This window comes from Branchiostoma lanceolatum, chromosome 4 (assembly GCF_035083965.1).
Source record: "Branchiostoma lanceolatum isolate klBraLanc5 chromosome 4, klBraLanc5.hap2, whole genome shotgun sequence".
Classification (NCBI taxonomy): domain Eukaryota; kingdom Metazoa; phylum Chordata; class Leptocardii; order Amphioxiformes; family Branchiostomatidae; genus Branchiostoma; species Branchiostoma lanceolatum.
In genome coordinates, this window is record NC_089725.1 from 3,677,412 (window position 1) to 3,705,008 (window position 27,597).

General features: G+C 41.0%; 1 protein-coding gene across 2 annotated transcripts; it reads left to right on the forward strand.

Annotated features, from left to right (window-relative positions):
* Nucleotides 1–5,968: 5,968 nt before the first annotated feature.
* On the forward strand, nucleotides 5,969–27,458 carry LOC136432259 (calmodulin-A-like). 2 transcript variants are annotated; one of them, XM_066423355.1, is made up of 6 exons: nucleotides 5,969–6,645; nucleotides 21,068–21,211; nucleotides 24,419–24,625; nucleotides 25,160–25,216; nucleotides 25,696–25,795; nucleotides 26,892–27,458. In XM_066423355.1, the coding sequence occupies exons 1-5, from the start codon at nucleotides 6,537–6,539 to the stop codon at nucleotides 25,743–25,745; spliced, it is 567 nt and encodes a 188-aa protein (XP_066279452.1). In that variant the 5' UTR covers nucleotides 5,969–6,536; the 3' UTR covers nucleotides 25,746–25,795; nucleotides 26,892–27,458. The 2 variants fall into 2 exon arrangements, with proteins under 2 accessions (XP_066279452.1, XP_066279453.1); XM_066423356.1 differs by lacking the exon at nucleotides 5,969–6,645 and adding an exon at nucleotides 15,902–16,086.
* The last annotated feature ends 139 nt before the right edge of the window (nucleotides 27,459–27,597 follow it).

Here is a 27,597-nt window from a genome sequence, read left to right on the forward strand (position 1 = left end):
TAGATCTGCTTGGAGATTACCATATTTAAACTTAAAAATCGTAGAGCCATGTATAAACTTTGTATAAGTAGAATCTGGCAGGCATAGCTGTACGCCTCTACAAGATAGATTATGAAAAATTTGTAATAACTCACGTATTGAAGATGAAATGTATTTCTTACTAGACTGTGTATTGTATGAAAACGAGCGAAAGATCCAATCATTCATCAACACCTGCCTCAGGAAGATCCTAAAATTTTACTGGCCCAACACCATCAGAAATGAAGAACTATGGCAACGCATTGGGCAGGGACGAGTAGCGACTGACCCTGCGTAAGAGATGGACCTGGATTTGGCATACCTTGCGGAAGCCGGCATCAAGCACCACAAGGAAGGCCTTCACGTGGAACCCCCCGGTGAAGCGGAAGAGGGGGAGACCGAGAAACACATGGAGAATGGACCTTGTGGCGGATGTGATGGCATGATGGCTGGACACACATGGAAACAGCTGGTAGAGAGGTATTCTCCAAGCAGAGGTTATGGTCGGGGGGTAGTAGTGGCCGGGTTTTTTTAACATTGCCTCCCGTAACGGGAGGGAATGTTAAAAAACCCCGGCCTCTACTACCCCCCGACCAAAACCTCTGCTTGGAGAATAGTAGAGAGGGCCAAGGACCTCACCATATGGAGGGAACTAGTCCGTGGTCCATGCCCAAGTGTGGGCAGTTGGTCAAAGTAAGTAAATGCCGGTACATAAAAACTGCAGGTTCCGGACGACGAAATGTGTGCGTTTGTATAATTGACGGACTTAAATCTTTTAGCTTATTACCTTGTCTGCTCTCCGACAATGTTTAAAGTCTTCCCCTTATTCTGGAGTAGCGACACATGAGGTCCCGGATTGACTGGGTCTTTGAGATCGCATTTGATCTATGAGACTGAGGCTTCCGTGCCAGGAGATTTTGCAGTTCTAGTAAGAATTGCCAGGCAACATTTTTGAGCCATGAATACAAAGTTGCTATAATATAAAATATTTCAGCTATTTGCTTGTGAGTTTTGTATTTTCTCTGGAGACCTCATACCTCCATACCTCCATTCAATATTTAGAACTTTTTTAATTCTTTTTCCTTATCTTGTCACATGGATTATGCAAATAAGGCTATAGCTATTTTAATAATGGTCTTCTATACAAAAATACATTGCATGTGTGAAAGTCTTTTCCATTGGCAGAATTCAATGTTTACATTTCATCTATTTATATCATACATACGACTGTTGCATTTCATATAACAATATTTTCCCAACATTATAGGTTTGCTTAGAACTTGCAGCGCTGGTGAAATGTTTTTATCCCACCTGACTGATACCTTTGATGAAGAGTTTGTTGGCGTAATCTATGTAGAAACGTGTATTTCCGATCCCTTATGGTAAATGCTACGGATGTCATATTTCAGGTGTAGGTACCTTTAAGAAAGGTGAGTACACCTGGCTACAAGGTATGCTAATGAGGACCTCCTTTGTATAATTTATGCAGAACCTTATATTTCCCTTACGTTAAATGGTACGAATGTCATGTTGGAGGTGCAGGTACCTTTAGGAAATTGAATACACTTGAATGTGCATTATGCAAATGTGGACCTCATTTGCATACTTTATGCAGAAACTTGTATTAACTTACGGTAAATGCTACGGATGTAATATTTGCTGAGGAGCAGATGGGGTTCAGTACAGACAATAACTCAAGAATGCCTGGACGGATTGTCTTCATCTTTGGTAAGGTGGGGAGGTCTTTGCGAGACCTCCGAGGGATTAGATTACACCTAGCAACTTTCTATGGCACTGCAGTAGAATTCCAGTTTTGATATCTCGTGTTCTGAACAAGCTATGGTTTTGATTTTATTGTGGTAGATAGCTCAGATTGAAAGGGAAAATAAGTTAAGTAGGTTTGGGCTCCCAACCAGCTTATTCTGAACTACTGGAGCTGATTTTGTTTCAAACTTAGAAAGAGAATAACCGAAGAACGGTGATGATTTACATAATCATGTATTGATTATGCAAATAAGGAGCTAATCTGCAGAATCATTGCATTATTGTTCATACATTCACTGCATTCCATCACAGGACATGTCTAGCTGAGAAAGAGATGAATATCGATAGATAAAGTACTATAATTGCATCGTGGTTATTGATGGGGACTTCATTCTTGCAGCATTTGGAAGTAAATGTGGACATAATCAGACATTCCGGATTTACATAACTTATGAGGAATTGGTACAATAGTCTTTTTTGCTAAGATAAGACTTTCAAGCTTTAAAAAACTGTGTTATTGGATAGAGAAGGTGATCAAATGATATGATCTATACAAAGAGGTCTTTATTTGCATGTGATATATGAGTCGTAAAATCTAACACTAACACAGACCACCTTCGCCACGGCAACGTCTTTTCATGTTGCCAATCTTGTTACAAATTTTGTTGATTTTGTAATCATAAAGATGTGGTCTTTTACAAATAGCACCCTCATCTAGGGTTGTCTATGATTTAACGACATTATCCATGGTAATGCATTCTTTAATCTCTCGAGGCTGAATCACTTCATGAGCCTTGTGCCTACACAAACGTCTATATCGACATAGCGAATGGAAATCTAAATCGATTATCCAGTATAGTTCCAACTGGAGACCGTAGTCTGTGATGCCATGCCCCCGGGGACGATTTTTACTGCCTACACTGTGGCGATTCAGACGATAACAGTCAGCAAGCTTTGTGCTCGCATTTACGTCGTTATGCGTGATGGGAAGAAATTGCGCACTATTCTTGTGCATACGCCATACTCAATCTCAATGCAAATCAGAGTGAAAGGAGTTTAAAACAAGGATTCTTGGCGATGGTTTATCTATTTGTCTTGCACGATGTTTCGGTCTACTTGCTGCACTGTTTTGTAACGTTGTGTGGTTTCATCAGTAATTCAGCCATATTGAAATAGATAAATAACAACCAAATTATCTATTTCCAAAAGGAATACCAGTATGTCCAATGTTTACATTATGGAGAGTAAATACCATAATGATGAAACCTTGACGTCCGTGTGTTCACGATGCAAGCACATAAAAACACGAGTTCGGAGACCTTATACCCCCATGAAATGTTTTAAGCCTTTGTAGATTTATTGTTTTATCTTGTCTCATTGATGATACAAATATGGCTGTAATTAGCAACATCTATTTCAAATGATGGTCTTCTTTAGCAAAATTACATATATTGTAAGTGTGAAAGTCCTTACTTTCAGCAGAATAGCATGTTTACATTTCATATGAATGACTTGCAAATTTACTTAATCTATGTATACTGATGTACACCTTCAACTGACTAACACATTTAGCTCTAATTCTAGTTCATAGTCTACAAACTCCCTGGCAGGGATATCACGCAGACGGAGGAGGCGCAGCTGCACCGTCTGGGTTACATGTGGGATGACAGCAGCCTGCTCTTATAAAGGTGTCCGGTGAGGGACTGTCTACTACGTGGGCGGAGATGTTGTCCCACTCGGGTATTGTCCTGGCGAAGTAGGCGAATTTTGCAGTGCCACACTTGGGTTGTAGAGTTCTGTACTTATGAGCGTGGTTGGCGCGGGTACGTGTGTGCGCCGAGGTGAGACGAGTGGGCGTGATAGCAACGAGACCGTTTGTGACTTTGTACATCATCACCATACGTGCACCATGACGTCGTGACTAGACTGAAGCCCATTTCGGGTCCTGTAGGAGCGCTGCAACGTTCACATCAGTATGTCCGTATAGTTACTGATCTTGAAGCGGGCAGCACGTTGTGTTGACCATCTCCAGCGCATCGATGTTCTTTTAAGTAGCCCAGACGACTACCCCATACACATGTTACAATTATGTAATTCCAACCAATTACCACAAAGGAATTATGGCACTCTGGCATCAGTTTTGCAAATCAGGCCCCTATTTGCATAACTGTTATCTGCACATGTTCCACCTGCCATAAATAACATATGTCAGTAAGTCCTATTCTGTAAATACATGTATAGATTTTTCTCATTCATTCGGCAAATCAAGTCTTATTTGCATAATTTGCATTTCATTGTGTACTTAAGGTCTCGGACCGGAGTTTTTTACGATTTCGTATGTAGGCCGACACCCTCAGGTCGATGGGCTACAATTCCGCCAAGAAAAGTAGGACAGAAAATGTAATCATATGGGCGAAAAGCGGTTTTCTGCTGCTTTCCGATGTATTTATCGGTATTGTCCGTTGTCCCTTTATTTGGGGTGGAAACCATAGTAAAATATAAATTTCGGACCCGAAAATTACAATATTTTAAACACTTTTTTGATCGAACCTGCTCGGAAATAAATATTTTTCCTGGGGTCACGGCATATATGCCGAGAAAGCTTAGTAAAGATATTCAAGTTATGCTTAACATAAATATTTTGAAACACAACCCCCCCCCCCCCACACACACACATACACACACACACATAAAAATACCTCAATTTTTCATGGAGGTAACAAGACTTTAAAGATCTGAAATATTTAGTGTCTCGAACGTCTTGTTAAACCGTAGTCCGTTGAACATGCAAATAAGGTTATGATTAACATTACATGTGTCAATTGGTCACTTCCTATTACTCTACGGTGAATGTGACTAGCACATGAAAAATATATCGAAAACACAAACAGACGACAGTTAAAAAATAGCACCCAAAATAGCACCCATCTCGGCAAGTGCCAGCAGTTCATAAAAGATCTCGGGTCTCATTTTCCCATCCACCCCATTAATTCCTTACTGAAATACAAGAACCAAAATGTCAGCTTATGACATGCGTCGGTATATGATAGTTTCAACTTTACATTAATGAATCTAGCCATCCTTCCTCACAGTATGAACAAATCCAACACTGCTACGCTATAAGAAAACTAGCCTATATATACAGCAGATATTCTGGGTAATTTTCCCACTCACTTCACGTCAACCACTTTTGAAGCAATTAATGAGGAAGGCCCCGTGTATACATACATATTACCAATCCTGGTTTGCTTCAAACGTACAAAACTACTTTGACGTCTGCGATTGGAGGTTGTGATTGAGAAGTGACGAAATTGCTAACAACAACGTAACCGCTATCTGCTGTATAAATTACAATGTGTGCGAGGATTACACGGTGACAGCCTCTCTTGTAAATCACCGAAATAATTAGAACATTCGTCTTCCTTTACCTTCTGTTGAGACAAAATGTTTCCTCCTACGCACTACATTCATAAAACTAGAGTTCCACGGCCTCATATCTTCGCCAAATGATTTTAACATTTATGACTGACGTATTATGGGTGTTTCTCATTGATTATACTCATACTAGTTGATCATCATAATAAAGCAGTTGTCCAAATTTTGAGCTTAACAAAGAAGGGTATGATAACGTTAATCAACAATTATGCAAATGAGGTACTTATCAGCATGATTTAATTCAACGATATTCATATTCACATAACTTCCAAATGCCACAAGTATGAAATTGCAGTAATTTACCACTATGAAATTATAGTAGTTTCTCATTGATTATGCAAAGTAGGTCTTCATTTGAATATTTGATAGTTGATATCTATCAATATTTCTTCCTCAGTTACATATGTCACATGTTTGAGAGTCCTATCATGAAATGCGGCGGATGTACAAACTTTCTTCATCAATTATGCAAATTAGATACATATTTGCAAAATAAGTATCTAATTATGTTAATCATCACTCAAGCTATCTACATACATACACACATACAAATGCTACCCAAAACATAATCCTCTTGGCGAAGATAATAAGATATGCTCGCTAAGGACTTCCTAGGCAGCAGGCGGGAATAAAGATCTACACCCTACTCACATAGTCCCCGTGAAAAAAAACGCGTATTTTCTTCCTTTAGTAGGCGGAAACTGTTATGACATGCCCAGAGGGTAGGGTTGCAAATAAAGCAGAAGAAAAAAGAATGGATGGAAAAGGGTGAAATCCAGCCGAGCGTATCATTTTGCAACGTCACTAGAAGAGTCTTTACCGAAAAACCGGTGCTTGAATTTAATCAGGTTCGAGCTAGCTGGCGTAGTGAGGAAAGAGTGAGTCAGCGGGGGTTAATGTCAGCCCGTATCGTGTTGTTTGAACGGGCGGTGAACGAGGCGAATATCCTGCCTCCTCCGAGGGAGCACATCCGGCAGTCTACAGCATGCATATCGAAGCGCTGTCAGCCTAGTTAGTCTAAGCCTATGAAAACTTATCGTCAGACAGCTCCTTCCGAAGGGCAGGAACCTACAGATGAAGCCAAATTCTGTCCTAGCGCGTTGGGAGCGCGCGAAATAACGCTGGAGCACACCGTGGCTACAACACAGTGACATTTGATTTCCTCTAACGCGTTATCATCATCCGTGCTAGCGTAGAAAGACGCTCGGTGAGAGGTGGTCGCGGTTCTACTACAACCACCGGTTTCCTGAAAACAAATGTATGCTCTCAAGACGTCTGGGGTGACGAAAGGCTGAACGGGGAAGAAGGGATCTCTTAAAATGTTGTGCTGCTACTGCACGGGCGAGGAGGAGAATTCCGGGTCCAACACATCCAAAACCGAGAGTCCCTCTGCGAGCCAGAGCTACATATCGGGGCCCCAGCTGGAAGGTAAGACCGTGTGATTAGCAAGCTGTCTTGTGCGATAAGTACCAACTGAAGGCTTTAACGTATCCCCTATCACCGCACAGCCCCACTAACACACAGTTCTTCTTCATAGCGTGTCCGACCTTGTGGTATAACTGCTATCATCAGCCTCACTACCTAGCTACAGTCGCTTCACATAACAACTCGTATTCTATATCATTTCTCATTTCCACGTATACATATATACAAGCAATCCAGATGTATCAATGGGTTACTTTAGCAACTTATATATATCTATATGTAGCAATAGCAATATATCTATATGTAGCAATATATCTATATGTAGCAATAGCTGAGGCTCCAGGCATCATTAACATACAATAAAGTTCAACCGTGAATTAGGCTTCGTCTGTCTATCTCCCTCTCCCTCTCTCTCCCTCTCTCTCTCTCTCTATATATATATATACATATGAAAAAAAAATTAGCAATTGGTTGCTTTAGCAACTTGATATATATATATATATATATATATATATATATATATATATATATAGAGAGAGAGAGAGAGAGAGAGAGAGAGAGAGAGAGAGAGAGGGAGAGAGAGAGAGAGGGAGAGAGAGAGACGAAGCCTAATTCACGGTTGAACGTTACTGTACGTTAATGATGCCTGGGGCCTCAGCGGCCTATTGACAGCTGGTAATCTGCGGAATCGTTCATCCCATTTAACAATCCCGCGGCCCGCCCTATAGGATTCTCTGTGATCGCTCATTTGGTTATTCTTGATTGATATGTTTTCAAATGATTACGTTGATAATGAAAGGTGGTAGATGCTCTGACTGGGCTGACATTGTTTTGTTTCTTTCTGTGCTGTACCAACTGTCTACATATAGTACATTTCACCATTTTGGCAAAAATTGTGTAGAATATATCTCGACTCTTTATTACTAACAATTCGTAGAGCTACGCCTCTGTATGTAATTAGCATTCTGTACAGTACAACTACAAGTTCGATAATACATCATGTTTCTCACGTTAGTTGAGGTCTACTTTAATCAGCCAATCTATAGGCTGTCTACTCTTGGGCATGGATTATGGACAATGGAATTACATGTTGATAATCCGTTGGGAGAGAGAGGGAGGGGGAGAGTGGGAGAGAGAAAGAGAGTGGGAGAGAGAGAGGGGGAGGGAGAGAGAAAGTTTGGGTGAGTGAATGGGATACAGATAGAGGGATAGAGAGAGAGAATTGAGGGAGCATAAGCCATGAAGTCAAGATATGACTTTGGTCTTGTGAGAAGACGGTGGCGTGGGGAGGCATATGACAGGACTCAGGAGCACATTGAGCATCTCACTAGCTCGGGGGGGGGGGGGCTACTGATAACCAAGATAAAGTAATCTGTACTTATATCAGTGCGTGGCTTTAAAATAGTCATAATCATCCTCAGCTTCGCAGCCGACTGATGATGATGCTGATATGCTGTATGAACAGTAGACGAACTTCTTTTAAAGCCTTTTACCAGGACGAGAAGACCATCATTCCCCCATCCTCATGTAAGATAATAAGAACGTATATTTCATGCAAACGTCATACTGTTTTAACCATGACATTATTAACTTTTTTTATGAAGTCATGAGTGGCTTTAGTGTGCAAGTCAAGGTGCCTGGACACCTCGTTGTTTTCAAAATTTATACCTGATATACACAAGAGGTCTATGTAATTGCAGTAAGGATGGCCGTGGGTTACTTTAGACGTCGGCAGTCTTCCGGGAATGCACCATTAGGCAAGCTAAGTACGCCATGACATCAGTCAAGGTCACAGGCACACATCTAGTTGGGAATTGATTTCTGTGAGAACGATGTGTCCTATCAACAAACACAGCTGCGTGTGTTTCTTTTACTTCAATGGCGTCTCGTTATTGGCTCATTGATTGTACCATAGTCGCTCTAACTTCACTTTAAAGTGTACCTTATTGGCACCATTACTATCGACACGAAAAAGGGAGGTATATGTTTTGTCGTGTTTGTCTGTGTGTCAGTGTGTTTCCGGATTTTGTAGTCAGCACAACTCCTGACCTTTTGATGGATTACTATGATATTTTTGAACATTGAATTTATTGAATGTTCAAAAATAGCAACTGTTATAATAGTTAATTTTAGTCATTTTTCGGATCTGTACCATTACATGGAATAATGCAGGAAACGGACATACCAATGTACTTCTGTTATAACCTTAGCTCTACATTCATTTCAGGAAAATAACGTCGAAATTTCGTTATGAAGGGGGTCAAAAGTCATAAAAACAACATTACATACATATCAGGCTTCCATACCAGCCTATAAACAGCACTGAAGAGACTGCACAAAGTCAAAGAAGACAGAAAAGCTAATAAAACATGATATATGCAAAGATTACGACAGTTTGCGTCATCCCTCTCCTTCAAATAATGCCTCCATGTATCATTAGATGCAAATTTCGAGAGGTCGGCCTGGGTTGTTGAGATTTCTAAGTCTGCGAGTTCCTCAAAGGAGGAGGGCTTACAATGATGAATGGAGTGGATGACGTCTGGCGGCTGTGCATTTGTCATGCATGTTCGGTTTGTGTCAGAACGGCAGGTTTCTCACTGCAAGGCTGCTATAACCGGTCAGTGAAGATGTACACAGACGTCAGCATTTACCATGCTTACAAATGTACCCGGACTTACCAGAGATTTGATATCCAGAGGCATACTGGTCAGCTTAGAGCTACATGTCTGATAATCATGGATTATCAAACCATGACACATCACAGCACAGCACAGCACAGCACATGCTCTTGTACTTGCCGTATTTCCCACACTGTGTAAAAACACGGCCTGTAGTCTAGATTTATCAAAGACTTAGATCTTAAAAGAGGTCGATACTGTCAGACCATCGACATTCTACCTCCAAATGAAGTTGGGATGCATTATAATTACCTTGTTCCTTGGCACACGGCCACAACTGTATCGGGCTTGTCAAAAGACGAACATGTAATAACAGATGCCCGGAACCATAGACGACAGCCTGCCATTGATTTGTTGTCAGGTAAGACATAATTACACTCTACCCGGTACAAGTGTTGGATGGGCATAAACGTACAAGTTCATTAACGCAGACATTGACTAGGGGTGAATTGCTCATTATCACATGTGGACATCTACTGCTCCTCTTCCTATAAAACGGTTCCTCATTATATAGAAGGATACCTAATGTCAAAATAGAAATAAAAGAGAAGCAAAACTGCACTTTTTATCAAAACGGTCCCTGAAACGACGGTTAACCGACAGATTGAAAATATACACTACGCACAAAAAGTTTGGAAACTTTTCTTTGGTTGATCATAGTTCCGTTGTTTCTTGATCAATTTCAATGCATTATATATCGTTGGAAAGCCTGTGTAATTTCTTTTCCTATGATACCCAACTCTTTATAATTGCAATCTCATGGAGTGAGCACCAGGCCTGCTTACGCGAGTGGGTTGTAGAAAAGAAGTGCCCAAATTTCCACGCTAGTGTCAAACACTCACCGCAGCGCCAAACCCATTTGTGGTGGTGTTGTCCACATCGTGAATGGAACAGTGTGTGGAGGAATGTTATGTTCACAGCTACAGATAAGAGTAGATTTATTTAGACTGTTGGATGGGTAAATAAAAATGTGGGCAACGAGGAGAACCCTACGCTGAGTGACTGTTGCACAGATAGACTGACTGACTGATTGTTTTGTTGGATGAAGTCAGTGTCATAGTGTGGGGCAGTACAACGTTAACTGCCAGAGGAAAAACTAGGCTAATCATCCTAAGCAACCTCGATGTGTCAAGACATAGAGACACCTTTCTCAATCCAGTCACAGTTCCAAGATCCTTACCTCTGCAATATGCAAGATCTTCAAGATGATGGTGCACGTCTGTCGTGGAGACATTTAGTGTGCAAGATGTTACTGTAATTACAACAGGAAGACGAGCAGTCTATCCCTGGTGGTCAAGAGACACCAGACATCTGTTACTGATTACTTGGTAATAAAGCGGATGGACATCTGTCCATCTATATCAGTTCCCACCAGGCAAGCACTGAGTACAGACGTCAATCCTTGCTCTCCTAGCTAGTGCCTTTATCTACTCAACACTGGTGGCATAGCGGTGGTTGCCGTTTTCGAACGGCCGAACCCGCCTCGACGCAAGCCTTGGCCAGCTACCATGCCCCCCGAGTCGCCCGGCAGCGAGACCAGCGGCTACCCAAGCAATCTCCGTCCGTGCTACGATGCTCTGCCTGCCATCGTGCCACGTCGACAGCCAGCAGCCCCGACTCACCACGCTACCACGCCGTCCGTTTAGCCAGCCTGCCGCCGTATCACACCGACCCAGCTCGCCCGACGTGTCTCCATGCCGCCCTCTAACCAAGCCAGCCTGCCAGCCGACCACGTCTGCCATGTGCCCAGGCGTCCGGACTCCCTGCTCGCCGTCGCTGAGGCCAGAGCACGCCGCCGATGTCCTGATGCCACCCGCCGCCGACCACGTGCGCAAGACCCCGTGAGCGCTGTCCTGCCGACTACGCTGCCGTCTTCCTGACCCACCATGCCGCCTTGATCGCGACTCAGCCCGACTACCCCTACGACGGAACCCGTCGCTGCCCATCCGTGATAACCAGCGTGACCTTCTACCGGGAAAACTAGCCGAACTGTGAAAAAGTACTTCTCCGCGTATCCTGCCCGACCACTGAACTTTGTGCAACATCTCGAACTTTTGTGGTTTACTTGTAGCTAGGTACTATTATTGCACGATGTCTTGTGTTCTTGTATGTTCGTGAGCCTACGGGTGACGGACCCGCCAGGTGGACTATTCGTAAGCCTACGGGAAACGGATCCACCTGGTGGACGCTATATTGTATTGTTTTGTATTGAGACCGCATGATGCCTTTCCTAGATAGAACTGATTTGCCTACGGGACGGTCTCTATGCTAGACGTGACATGATTGTGAGTTGATATTTGCCGACCACCCTGAAGCTGGGTAATGTCGGATACTGCGTTAACCATGCTGCGGTAACGTAGAACTTGCTCGTACTTGACTGCTATGTCAGTAGCGAAGCCTGTTTTTGCTTGTTTATGTTTGTTGTTTTATGTTCGTGCTTTGAAGTACCCAGACGCCTCTGTCTCTATCATCGCAGCAGCAGCCCGTCTGTGAGGCTTTGTCATCATCCGGAAGAAGTCAATTACTTGTCACACCCCTGCCCGTTTATGGCATTGCAATGTTTACCTTACCATCTCTGTTTATATTATTGTATCTGACCTCTCCGTTTTAAACTGTCATACTTAGATCGTGCCTTCTGCCGATTACGAGTAATTTTAAAGAAGTGGGGACCACTTCTAAGTGTACGGGGGAGTATTGTCGTGGAGACATTTAGTGTGCAAGATGTTACTGTAATTACAACAGGAAGACGAGCAGTCTATCCCTGGTGGTCAAGAGACACCAGACATCTGTTACTGATTACTTGGTAATAAAGCGGATGGACATCTGTCCATCTATATCAGTTCCCACCAGGCAAGCACTGAGTACAGACGTCAATCCTTGCTCTCCTAGCTAGTGCCTTTATCTACTCAACACGTCCATACAGAATGAGAGCCATTTCAGACCACCTCAAGGATGCAGGAATACAGCGGATAGAATGGCCCTCCTGCAGCCCAGATCTCAACACAATTGAAAACAGTCTCAAACTCTGTGATCACTGGTCAGCTTGGGTGAGCTGTGCATGCAAGAATGATCAACAGAACAACACTGGTCGACCTGCGACGACTCCTTGTGGAAGAATATCCAGGGGCCGCGTAGCAAAACTGGTGACAAGCATGAGGAGGATGTGCTGGGCTGTGGCGACAGTGCATGGCGTGTGTACTCAGTATTAAGCCACCTTCATCATAACTGAGGCTCCTTTACGCATTTATTTTCCTTGTATGAAGACTACCCTGGCTTTCATATTAATGTGTTTTGTTGATTTAAGTTTCATATTACCCTCGTACAAAAGCCACGTGCTACCAGCAGAAGAAAAATACTGAATTGAGCGTTTGACATTAGTAGGGTAATTTGGGCACTTTTTTTATGTGACCTGCTCGCATAGGCAGGTCTGGTGCATTGATTTACAACCATATTAAGTTTGGTATCATGGGAAATAAAATCACACAAGCTTTTCAATGATATATAAATCATTGAAATTGATCAAGAAACAACGGAGATATGATCGACCAAAGTTAAGTTTCCAAACTTTTTGTGCTGAGTTTATTATACCATGGCCCTAAACATTTTTCAAGTCAAAATAAAGTTCAAGTTTCCTATCACATTGAACATGTCTTTTGCACTATTCAACCGTCAATGTGCCGAACACTACGCCATGAGCAATATGATTTACTGTGGTGGGCCTGTTTTAAGATCCTTTCCTACAAACTAACATGATATAACGTTCTGTACATGGCTATGTGTGTGATCCTTCAGGAGATTTAGAACCCACCGTTTCGATCGATATTTCACTACCACTATGAAGGGAGACGGAAAATGGAGTTCACCGTCTAAGGCTTAGTTTGTGAGACAGCAGACCTTCAAACTAAACCGTCAATGATAGATTAGGTTGGTGTCAAGTCGTTAAGTAGGTGTGGCAGCGGATAGCTTCTCACGGCAATTTCAGGTGTCAGCCTTGCTGGTTGCACTGCATATTTCCGCCGGATCACTAATGTGGCGAGGACAGGGCCCGGAGGACATACACGGAGCTTACAACGTAAGGGGGTTGTCAGTCAAACTGTCAAAGAGCTCATTACGGTGGAAGGGTCGTTTTCTACTTTACTACTTTCTACAGTAGGTAGATTTTACAATGAAACTGAAAATGGACTCAGATAATGGTATGAAAAAAAAAGTCTCCACACGTTATCCACGGCACCATCCTCATTTTTTCTAATTGAAATAGCCTTCACCTGAATACACAGAAATAATGGTAGTGGCCCTGTAATCATATGCTGTTTGATGAACTAAATGCCACAGTTACCTTTTGTAATAAACTTATAAAGGTTTCTTATACGTTGTTTGGTTTTGAATTCGTGCTAGAATCTCAACATAAAGATCCAGGTCCCGCCTTCTAGGTTTTAAATCAAAAGATTGGGAAAAATATGTTTTGATCTACAACTACTGTTCTTTATGCTAGGGTCACATTTCCAACCCGGGGCCCGGCCGGGCAGCTTGTGGGAACGCAAACTATGACATAAAAGACAACAAAACACACAAAACTTTTGAAAAATTATTCCTTACCATACGTTATATCCTTGATATGCGTCTTTTATTCTTTGTTTTCTCAAACAGCCCGGCCGGGCCCCGGCTTTGAAATGTGACCGAAGCATTAGCAGGGTATCCATTACTGTTTTTTTGTTGTTCATTTTTTGTTTATTGGTTAGTTTGTCAGTTAGTTAGTTTGTTTGTTCGTTAGTTGGTTGGGTGGGTGGTTGGTTTGCATATACCAGGAGGTATCGTCCTCCCCATGCTAAATCCAGTAAGAAAAGCACGCGAAGTTCGCTGTTTTGGCAGGCTGCAAAGAACAGATAAAACGATTCCAACAAATAAGTTTGCGCACCTCACTATCTTTGAAATACCAGCCCACAGACGTTACGCTTAAGCAGCAAATAGCCTTACGTCACTCTTTCGACTGGAACGTCAGTTAAAAGCTTTTAAGCGTCTGCGAGGAAAGATATATGCTGCCCTCGTGTCAAAGTGATATCACGTGAATGTCGGGTGGGCTACGTTAGAAAGTATCTAACTAAGCTGGGATCTGTGGCCGTGCCCGTCAGCACTCAGGGATGGGCCACGAGCCATCACAGAAGTGGTGTTTGACTGAAAACAAGCTTAGGATACAGTAATGCAGCATGGGGCAACCCAAAATTGTATTATATACTACGCAGATTGATATACAAACATATGTATCACTAACTATCAAGAAAGAATTCTAAACATCTCTGGCCATGTCCGCGGTTTCAACTTCCCTTCTTCGTGACTGTTTCTTGTCCGCTGTTTGTTTTTCATTGGGTATCTAACAAGCAAGATGTAGCTAAGCGTCTTCGTTGTATTAGAAGTACTTTGTGGACTTAACCAGTGACATCGCCTCATTTCTGCAATTTCGTTCTCCAATGTATTCTGTCCTGTGTTTAGTGCAGTGTACCTCTGACATTTGACAAAATTCATCTTACAGCAAAGAAAAAGCATTTTCAGCCGTAGAATCTCATGATATCACTGACCCCATTTTACCTCCAATCTCACCAAATCTCCATCAGTCGATGTAAGTCCATCCGGGATAAAGCGCTGCACAGAGGGACAAGTAGAGAATACTAACTAGCCACTTAATGGCCATCTCTTCCCCTCGTGGGCACATCTAAATATCTGACTTTAACAGTGTACCTTCCAAAGTAAACATTCGTGTCACAATACAAGATGTGCGTTTTTCTACGGGCCATCGTTACGTTAAGTTTTCTAACCAACCAATATGATGAGATTTTACACCCAGGGCCAGAGGTAAAATAAAAATCATATTGGGACTCTAAGGACTGTTGGTGATGTATACCTGCGCCAGTGGGCCTATCTTTTACTCGCGCATACAGCCACCAGAGTACCATTAACCTAGTGCTCTTGTTCCTATGGTGGGACATTATGTCTTCCATTGCTTACAAAAGAGAAGTCAAACCCTTCACTAGTTATAGACAATTACGCTTGTATAATCTAGTTTAGCCGCTTTTGTATCTATTTTGTACCCTGTTCTTTTATGTGTGCTATTTGCAATTAGCATTCGGGCAGGAATTTGCAACAATTATGATTTATCATACATGTATCATAGAGCTACTTCCACATTACCGCGTGGATGTTTGTTGTCTTTTGTTCTAACATTTTCAACACATTTATAAAAATCGAATTCAGATAAGTAACGTTAATTGTTTAGAACACTTTCTAACAGTTGTTCGATATTCTAAATATTTCTAGTTCTGACATCGATTACCATTTGTTCTGACATGTTGTCATATATTATATTATATCATATCATATCATAATATATCATATCATATTATGTTAAAAAGTGGAAAAAGGAGCAAATCCCTAATGTTCTATTTTCAGCTTGTCTCGCCGTATGTGGAGGTATTTTAATGAGTGAAAAAGGCCGCTACGTTACCTCACGCCGTGGTGCGATGCTTTGATGCTTGTACAATTGGGAGCGGTAGGTTGAGGCTTATTGATTTTTATGTATGCTCCAGTGGACTGCAGAAGGTATCAATTTCAGACAGAAGGAGGGAAATGAACACGATAAGGCGTGGGTCTGGGGATTGAACCCAGGACCCCTGACCTGTTGCGCCGATGCCGCATGATAGTACTGTCTTATTACTTTGCAAGGACTGCAATTGCGCTTCAAATCAGGAGCGAGGGGTACTTCTCTGTTCCACAGGTTCGTTTCATCTTGTAACATCGAAACCCGTCATTAGTACCAGAATTCTCATTATTCCTCTCTCTGATATTTGGAATTATTTGTTTCCAGTCTTACAAATGGTTTCCGATTATTGTATGTTCTATCGTTCGTTCCTTCATGTTCCATTACCCTTGATGCTATATTAATTGGCATTGTTATGAGTGCAATCTTTAGTCTTATAATTACCGTCATCACAATTTCATTTACTATGACTTTCATGGAAATAACCGCAACTCTGGAGACCCCTAGATAAATGCTCGTAGGTAGGTATTTCAGGAATGACAAAAATAGCCCTGGATGCCAAAAATAAAGCCAAAATCAGATGATATTACAAACGGTTTGTGTCCCAATAGCATAGTTTTATTGAGATCTTTATAAGTTATGTACCCATATCCATCTTGTAGTTCACGGAAAACCTCCAAGACTTCAGACTCATTGGAGAGGGTATTTGTCTTTGTTCAATACGCGGTGCGATGCTCTCCCCGACAGTCATTGAGATGCGAATATACAATCAGATCATCCTTGAATAATACATAACACACAATACTCGCCTACAGAGGGGTGCTTACAAGCCGTATCAAATAAAGGGGATTTGTCAAACCGTAGCTTAATGATTCCAATTGATGCAGGACGAGCACAATACGATGCCACGGTGTCCGTCGTAGTTACGGAGACGTGCATTTTCAGATATCAAGATTGTTGGAGCAATCGACTTTCGGGGTCAGTTTGCTTTTATTGCATGCAATGTTTTTTTTGGTGCAAAACTGGAAATCGTTTTGTTGTTGTTGCAATGCTGATTGTTTTTCCTATTGGATTATTGCTGGTGAATAGCAAGATTGACAACTTTAGTTCAGATACACCAGCCTTTGTGTGAGAAACTACATGTCGAGTAAAGCACAGTAATGTATAGGGTTAATTTACACCTTCTTGAAATAACATAAGGCATAGGAAAAGAAGTGTTGTGTTTCCGGTTACCAGACCGACCCTAGCAAAAACCTGTCGACAGTTGGCTTTTCTGGGTCGACCACTTGCAGGGGACATAAAGGTTTCAATCTGGCATTTGAAATTGCTGAAATTCGAAACAGAACTCCTATATTTTGCACTCTGTAACAGATTAAGGCTTTGAACAGTTGATTAAGATTGTGCACTCTTTCCCTGAGTTTATCAATACACTTGTCCTTGTACAACGTATGTTTGTATAATTACAATATGGTGTTGAAAAATACTGTGTCCTGATGCATTTCAGTTTTACATTGTTACAGTGTATTTGCTAGACAATTTCGGTCGAAATCTAAAAACAAAAAAACAAAGAATAGAATCCCTACCTACCGAGCCTATTTTTCAGGACCGTAATCGAAAACACATGATTTTTTTCTTAGGCCTCAGGATAGACAGGCCTGTAGCTAGTAGGTCGATGGACGTAAAACACCCTGAGATCAGCAGTGCCTGGCGGAGATGGTATTAAGTGATACCAGGTCTGATAAACATGTAGAGGAGAAGTGGAAATAAATCACTGCGTCGCTAGAAACGACCCCGAAGACCTTCAACAGCGGTGTGCGGCAGCAACGTCTGAAATCTAGTGTTTAACGCAAGAAGTGGCACAGCTGAAATCAGGAGAAGCCAGACTGATGCACAGCGCAGAAGAAAAGCGGATCCGCAGAAAAGAGCTTTGCAACAGAACTGAGTCAGCTTACAGATGTGATTTATGTGGCAGAGACTGCCATTCTTGTATAGGGCTGTTTAGCCATAGTCGATGATGTAAGGCTGTTGTGAATTAGGATTTCACCATGGTCAATATTAACCGACGGAGGCCATATATATAACGCAAGAAGGCGTATGTCTGCAACTGCAAATTTGCATTGCGGTCATACTAGTAAAAATAACAGTGATACCTTTCGAGCAAGAGTTGCGTAAAAATAGTTTTGTAAATATTTTCGTTAGCCACTTTTTGTCTTGGGTTTTTACATGCAAGATATACGATACTATCGTTTAAGAGACGATAGCTTCTTTATTTCCACTCCTAGTGACTCCCTCAGCAAATGTCTGATAACGTGATAAGACGCTCCCGGAAGGCTTCTTTACGTCATTGCACAAGGAGCTTTGATAGGACCTGTCATGTTCCATACGCGAAATGTTTTATTATCTAATATCAAACCCTGCATCTCCGCGTGCATTGCTTAGCCTTTAGTCAGGTTTGCGCACGTGAAATAGTTGGTCCGACGTCATCATGATGAAATCAAGCCTTTCCAAAAAAGCAGCGTAACGAAGAGAGACGAGACAGTATTCTTTCTTAATGTTGATGATGATCATCTTATTCTATTAAAATTCAAAATTCAATTCAAACCCAACCTCCGGAATGTATACCCTAGGAGACACAGTTGGCTAAGGCTCGTGTAATTTATTAGATTGGGGAGGATGTCAATTGGCAAACACAATAATGGTAGGTAATTGGCGGTTTGTGAGAATAATAGCTATAGGAGATTAAGCAAAATGTGGCACTTTCTCCCTAAATTTTCTCCCTGTGTTACTGTTTCTAAAGCAGATTCACCACAGTAAAATAACGAGTCTGAAGTTTGGAGTGTAGATTTTCATATCGCGTGAGTTGGCCCTGTTTGCATTATTAACTATATCTTTCGCTATTTTGAAAGATTAAACGATAGACAGCTAAAGCTTAAGGAGGAGCATACTGCAATCGACAAACGAATTAATTTTTCCTTCGTCTGGAGAATTACTACAGCCAAGAGTTTGGAGACCTCATATCTCCATGAAATATTCTGGTTATGCAAATGACTTCCACATTTACATAATCTATGCTGGGTTATGTACACCTTTAAATAACTTACACAGATCACAATGTTCAAAGTCCAATTATGCAAATAAGGAATTTATTTCCATAATTGGTATCTGTTAATGTTCCACCTACCATAAACTACATATGTTACATAAATTTGTGTGCTATAATGAAAAACACTGCAAATATAGCTTTTCATAACAAATCAAGTCTCAATTAGCATTATATGTACTTTCTTATGTACATCTCTGTACTATCTGCATCCCAAATATCACGGAAATCCGTAATTCATTTGTTCAGTTATTCTCCTTGGAAAATTTTGGCAAAAACACCCCTGCAGTTCCGGAGCAGATTGCTAGGAGCCCCAAACCTACAGCACGTCTTTCTTACATCACAAGCTATCTGCCACCGAAAAAAAACAATGACACGTCTAGGTAAAAAAATACAAGAAAGGAAGTTCTGCTGAAGGACGAAGTTCACATACCCAGGGGTCCAAAATCAACCTTGAACTTCGCCTTCCCAACACCTACCCACATACCAAATATCATTGTAATCCTTACAGCGGTCCATGAGTTATGCTGACTACGAAAATCCGGAAACACACACACACACACACACACACACACACACACACACACACACACGCACACGCACACACACACACACACACACACACACACACACACACACACACACACACACACACACACACACACACACACACACACATACAGATCCAAAACAATATCTCCATTTTTCGATGAATCGAACATTAACTATACCTTTGTGCGACTGCCACGGCGAATAATCCACAGTGGAGAATAATACATCACATTTGTTCATGGCGGCAAATAGAGAAGCATTGAAAAGGCCACCTCGTCAATCTTGCCCCGCTTGCACTGAGGTTAGGATTCAAAACACGGTTCTGCGGAATGGAAAGGTAACAAAATGTGGTCAACAAGTTTAGAAGTGAAAAAGAGGTTTCTTATGTGCACGTTATGACTAATACGTTTCGAAAGGAAGCTAAAACCTGTCGACGGCCGGCGTACTTGAGCTTTCGTTAGTTGATATGTTTAACTTATGGTTGGTTCGTAATTATGAAGGGAAAGTCAAGATCTAGATCTAGGTTGCCACAACGTGTTTTTGTCGTAGGGGTCTCCGCGAGGCTCAGACAGAACCGACCGTCCTCAAGGACATACAATGACCTTTTTGTTCATCACACAACAGTTGAATTGTGTATGACGCATATGCGGCACTGTCCTAAGTAAGACGACTCTAATTGTCAATCGTAGACCAGTCATAGGACGAATGTGACTGTGGTCTTACATATAGTCAAGGAACGCAACATACCTGCCTAGATCAGAAGAATACTGCAAGCTTTGGAGGTTGAAAGTCAACCTTCCCTTAAGCTGCCAGATTTTTAGCCAAGTAAAAATTCAAAATGTTTGACCCCTGACCTCCCCCACGAAATCCGCGAAGCAGCCGGCGGCCATAACTCCCCTAACTTCCTGGCTTTTAGCGCTACACGCACGCAAAGTTGTTCTCTTCTGGGGAATACCTTATCCCGGTTATAACCGGAAGTGGCACGCAGGGCGTGTTTCTGTATCCCTGATAAAACCGGGAAAAGAAAAAACGGATTATAAAAAGAGAGGTTCACCAAAACACTGTTTTCTTTTGTTTAATAATGATGTAGTAGAGATAGTATGATAGTATCATCATATTGTTGTCTTCCAGAAAAATGGAGATATTGCTCATTTATTGTTTGTTTGTGTGTGTGTGTGTGTGTGTGTGTGTGTGTGTGTGTGTGTGTGTGTGATCTAAGATCACGTTGATGAAGGCTAGACATCCAATGATCCAGGTAATAAGATACGCCCAAAAATTACTCTGACCCACTTGCAGAATGGACGCTGCATACGAGTTTGTGAAGTGTTGTGCAAGACTTTCAAGTAAATAGAATTAACTGGCCAAGAATCCCAAATTAAATCATTCTAAAGTGGTGTATGGCGAGGGTGTATAGATTCCTCAGTTTACGCCACTCAGCAACATGCACTGAAACCACAACTACTACCAAAACATAACATTCTTGGCAAATGTAAGGAATAGTTATATTGACTACATTCTAGATTTGCTGTGTTCATAAATTTTCACTTCTCATTAATTTTCCTCTAGAGTATCGTGACGCCTTCAACTTGTTTGACAAAGATGGGGACGGTTTGATCAGCCTTGAGGAGCTGTGGACAGCCATGAGGGACATGGGCCAGTTCACGTCAGAGGAGGACCTGAGGGAACTCCTGCATGAAGTTGATCCTGATGGTACGAGGTTCAACATCGAACGTATTAAAAACCAATAGATATATTTCATATACATTATTAGTACGTAATTAGGCCTCATCAGCGACAATGTTTGTGTTTAATATCAAACATTCTTGTAGAAACATTGACCATATTTTCATACACATCATTTGCATGAATTGATCCAATTTGAGACCAGCTCTTAACTTTTTTGAAATATCTAACAAACCATAACTGCAATTTCTGGATGATCCGTTTTTCTGAAAACTTGTCCGAAACCATTTTTGTCGAGCTGTCTATTTATGTACACGTTAAGGCACCATTTATTAAAACAGATGATGCCATGTTAGGGTATAGGGTTGGGCGCGGACGATGTTGACCGGTCATATGAAACACACAGAACAATGATTCAGAGTTTGTTATTATGTAAGAAAGCAGGAGGAAAAGCAGCCCCAATCCCTTCGTCAAGCAATATCATCATCATAATAGTGTGTTATGCACACGTAAAATATGAATATCGACATTGTCTGACTTTTTCAACTGATTTTTGCGACTGAAAAGCTCCTGCCCTTCCACCCTTATGATCTGATACAGTCAATTACCAGGATCGCTGTCTGGATCAGATTTGCGCCCCTTGCATCTTCATAAATTGTATAATTGTGCTTTGACACCGAAATTATCTATTCAACGTCTGCAGTTACTGTACATGCTAATAGAGATGGTTTATCATTATCGTGCCGATAAGTCTTGTTTTTGTAGCATGACAGCTCATCTGCGTTGACCCGTTTTCCCTGTCGGACCAAACCGTTAAAGACTTTAATTAAATCCTCTTAGTTTTGCGCACATGCTTAATGTCGGTCTACTAGCAATATCAATTTTAGCTTAGGGTCTAGAGTTACGATTTAAAGTTAGCATTTGAATCAGAACAATTATATGTCATTGTTCTTCATCTATTTTTTTCTTCTACTTGCGTTTAGCCTCTGAGCAAGAATATAGGCTTAATGACCCGCCCTGGGGTCTGTACGGTGTTGTAACTCATTGTCAATTCTATTCGCGGACTCGGTCGTTTTTGAGGTGGGTATACTTCTAGGAACCAACAATGAGTTATGTCATCGTATAGTCAGAAGGAAAGCGGGTCTTTAACGTTATCATCATATAACCATTGTCATACATGTACATTAAACACGCCACGCATGCTTTGTTTTCTTTGAGGACTGTACCATATGTTAAATAGGGGGGGGGGGTCAGAAATAATGTCGATGCTGTTATTTACAGGATTTACCGTTGATTTCGATTGTATTTATTGTATGTAGTTTTATCATTACTAAATTAATCATCGCTGTGCGTTTACTAGTCTGTCTATGTCAGAAGGGTAATTAGAATCAAATTCAAATGTAATGGTAACGTTACAAAAACTTGGACTGACGGGAACCTTGGAAAAAGCGGGTAGTATATGGATATTAATGACCCTTAAATGGGGGGGGGGTGAAAATAGGAAAATAATGAGCCGTAAAATGGGGGTGAATATGGGAAAATAATGACCCGTAAATGGAACCTTCTGATGGGTCAACGACACCTGGCTATATGATGATATACAATAAACTTTTCGTTATCATAATTACAATTACACCACTACAAATTTAACATTTGCATACCATGTTCACATCTAGTACATTGTGAATTTTCAGTCTCTTTGCTTTAGATCCTTTGAAAAACGTGTCTACATGGATTGAAGAACTACAAATAAATATTTCCATCAAAGGAAGAAGCGCTAGTCAATTCTTGAACGACGATATTTTTTGTTCGATTTGAAAAACAAATTGTATATTTTTTGTTTTAGAAATCCATTTCATAACTTCTACATCTATGGTTTCTTTGAAGAACTGTACTGTTTTCTTTGTGGAGATAAGAAACAACACTGTCATCAAGTGTATATGTCAATAACCTTATCATGTTGTTATTTTCTAAAAGTTGTCGTTAGCTCTCAAATAGGGTGTTTGGGCGGAACATCACAACCACCATGTTAGCTTGTTGAATTCGGAAGAGTCAAACTCGTTGGAATATGAATCTGTATATCTTAGATGTCATATGAGTGCATCTCATTTATCATGCAAATCATGTGCATTAAATGCAAGTTGGATACGGTCTGTGCAACCGTTAGATCTGCTTGGAGATTAGGGCACAGGGGACAGGCCCTGCCAGCAGAGAGTCGGTAAAACATAACCTTCTGGGCGAAGGTAATAACTACCAAAGCGTACCTTGACAACCTTATCGGCCATAACAGATGCCGTTGTAATGCAGAGTATGTAATTGCACGTGCCAAATATGTCTGTCTAATCTCATTTGTGATAGGATCACCAATACATTTTTGGTCATTTCAGCTCTTTCAATTTCCACGCAACGATGGCGTTTATTTAACAGTGGCGATATTGGTAAATTAATGACGCGTTTTGCAGCAGCGTTATAGTGTTAAATTTGGCATGTGTTGCTGGTGCCACTTTATTCACTTAACGTGTATGAGGATTTATAGTGTTTTCTGTTGCCCGTAAATAGGTTGTAAAATGAATTGAGATCGACAGGGTATGACTCTATTTTTGTTTAATCATGTTTATCTGATAAATCGGGTTTTCATCCAACATAGCGTTGCTTAATGCTTGGGTCACATTTCCGATCCGGGGCCCGGCCGGGCAGTCTTTTGGAACGAAAGGTATGATAGAAAAGACAACCAAAACACAAAACGTACCCAAAATTATTTAAGAGCATAGCTTGTGCAAATTTATTGACACACACGTTGATGTTTCGTTTCCGCCAACCGGCCGGCCGGGCCCCTGTTAGGAAATGTGACCTTAGCATAACTAAGGCAGAAGAATGGTTGTATTATTATTCTTATTACGGTTTCTCTATGGCTAAGGACAGCTCACGTGTGCTGTGAATTTATTTATTTTTCCCGTCTCTTTACTTCTATCTTTTTCCCTTGACCTGTTGTTCAAAACTGATTTTGCTTTCTTTTACATTACTGGCACATGCGATAGTATTGACGAAAAAGTTGTACGATGATCAAGATAGCCATTGTATTCTAGATGTTCATAGAATGTAACTTTAGACAATGGCAGCTGAGAACGAAAAAGTAGTAAGATATCATTGCACCACGACGATACTAAAATACTAGTATTCCCGATGGATATAGAAAAGTAAACTTCACAAATACCTTCTGTAACACCATCCCAGGCGGTATGACAATCCAGTTTGAAGACTTCGTGGTGATTCTGTCGTCCATTCTCAAGGCAGAGGCGGACGTGTGTCTGCCCGAAGACGAGGAAGACGAACTTAGGGAAGCCTTCAAGTTGTTTGACAAGGAAGGGAACGGCTACATTACTTCTTCGGACCTTAGACAAGTCTTGAATTGTCTGGGCCAAGATCTGACCGAGGAGGAAGGTATTGATTTCCATATGTTATTCACAAGGAATCTTCCCATGATCACCGCATGTGTTGTACTCAAAATTGGTATTGCCATAGTTTTCACCGGATCTAATTTCAAATATATACTTCCTTTCAATACTTAAAAATGGCAAGGATAAAATTATCAAAATGGAAAGTATAGTATACAGGAGCTCAAGTGCGTTTAACGACGACATATGTATTTTGGTTGATGTAACTGTTATGGAAATGTGATAGCAACATGCAGAATCGCGCGTGTAGCTACTGAGCAAAGATCGAGGTCCAATTTATTGTGTTGGCCTTTACAGTTAAAACCTCCATTCAGAATGACTTCTACCAACACAGATGAACTTTCAAGTGAAGATCGAGATTACGTTCCATGCCGGCAGACCGTAAAACTAAATGACCCTCGTGGATTCGAAATAGTCCGAGGTCTATTGCTTTTACCATGGGATTTTAGGTTATTGCGTAATAGATAATCATACCGATGATCTTTGAACTGAATTGACGTGTGTGTTCCTTACCATGCAGTGGATGACATGATAGGGGAAGTCGACCAAGACGGTGACGGCAAAATAGATTACGAGGGTAAGCGACTGAGGGGTCATAAGCGTTCTAATTCACGTTAATGAATTCGGAGATCAATCGTATGAATTTGCTATCGCCTGTTTTAGGGAAATTGTGTTGAAATTATGTCTCTGGATGATGTGACGATACTTTAAAAAAAATCAACACAAACTGGCCTCTCTGATATTGGACCACTAATCTGATCATTGCATCAGTGGTAAAGTTGATTTTCTTTATTTCTTTTACAATCACATCATAGTATAGTATCATGGTAATGGCATAATGATATTCTAAACTCAACATAACGCACAAAAAATAATAAATCGTGGTATGTTATTAATTACAAAGTTGATTACATATTGTTTGTATGTTTACTACACCTACTTATAAACATTCATACAGTTTAAACTTCCCACTATCTGCCATGCAGAGACATGTGTTGATATCTATGTTTTTATACATTTTTTCAACATTCTTGCTTTTTTATCTTTGATTCTCAGAATTTGCGACGGCAGTGTGCGGAATCACAGACAAGCAGCGCCTAGAGTAACACATACTTTCCAGTCGCAACTCACCAAAAACTGACATAGAAAACCAACGGTAAGATTTGTCACCAAACCTTTTGTGCATCGAATGATCAGTTGACCGACAAATACTCAGTACTATCTATGAGACAAAATGCAACTTTACAGTTGATAGTTTTAGATTCCTATACCAGATAAAAGAGGATACATGTCTTGGCGGATATCCCCACTTTCCTCTGTCCTCAAAGATGCCTGTACTGCTACATCCACACCAAACCCATGTGGCCTGACTAAATCAAACGCCAGGCTAACGTCCCTTCCACTGGTTAGGCCCATAGAAGGCCCAATAAGCCCCCGATAGCGAGAGATTGTGTATTTGGTCTGAGAATGAAATTGTGGTGTCACCTATGGTGACAAGTAACATGTTCTGTAAGTTCAGTCATCTGTAAAACCTTCCTGAACACCTAGATTTCACAATGAAGGGAACCTTTTTGCCCAGTGGCACCTTTTTCTTTCGCATGCTCGCACAATATTACAGTGCCCAGAATATGTCATCCGCATAATCAAATCAGTATGGCCTAACTACAACAAGTAAGAGTGATAGCGATGTACGTCTGCAGAATCTAACCCTCAAGTAAACGTCCAGTCAAGGGAAATTTGATGACACCAAAGATCGATGCTTACCGCAGTTCGTTAGCTGGAAGTTACCAATACGCATTCCAAGCGTTTACAGCTAGTTCTGTCCCGATTGAGAAACGCGTTTACACAGGACAAGAGTTGTTGAGAAATTCGCGTAAAGAGACAGTGGACGTTTCAGTGTAGTTTTTTTCTTGGATTTTTAACTTCTATACTGAGCCTGTGCTAAGACTGTTTCTTGACATACGTCATTCCGTATGATACCACTTCTGTAAACCAGTAAACCGGTATTGTAAATGATAGGTTAAACTCAACATGTTGCTTTATTCATATACTTGTACGCAGATTAATTCTATTGTATCCAATTGTTTCATTGTATGTATAGAAAACCTTACAAGAGTCGATGTACTTTTGTTGTGTCAATAAAAATGGTTTGTTAAAAAAAGACACAAAACGCCAAAATCTGCAAAAACTGATTCGTAGCATATGTTTTGTGTGAAAACCTGATATTCTAATACTCACATATTTTATTACAGAAAGTCGAAGAATTAGTTCACGTATTGGACACTGGATACGCACTTCTGGAAACTCTGCTAAAGATACTGCCACCGCCATCAAGTGAATAGGGTTTGAGGAAATAAAAATGTGTGACTATGTTGGGAGATGAGAGATGCTTATAAAGGAGGTCCAGTGAGCGTCAAAGTTAGCCAACTGGTATACCCAGCAACAAGACTGCCACCTTTGATCAGATTCAGACTTAGCAAACCTTCATCAAACCAAGGTAACTGGACAGTCTTCACAGATCCGATGATCGTGATTTTAGTCGAGCAACTAGCATACTCGAAGAGCGATCTCTATGGGCGATTTCCCTTGTACCAATGTAGCGTTTGATCCTTGACGAACCATCTTCTTTTATTTCCCGTTGTCTAATAGAGAATCTCGTAAAGATCATTTTGACTTTGAGCAATAAGAGCCGTTAAGAGAAAGTAGCGGCACCATAGGATGCTACACTGTACATAAGCTACTTCATCTTCTATGTAGAACCATAAACGTGCAATGAAGTCTTTGTCACAAGTTGAAATATACGTAATGTCGCAAATGCAGATCGTGTACAGACGTCTGAATTATTCATTGTTAATTGACAGTCGTTTGGGCAAGTGAAGGTGCACACGAGTTTTCATTTTCTCTTTTCATAGGCAAGCAATGACAAAATGACGCTCACCTGGTTAATAGCTGCGTGTG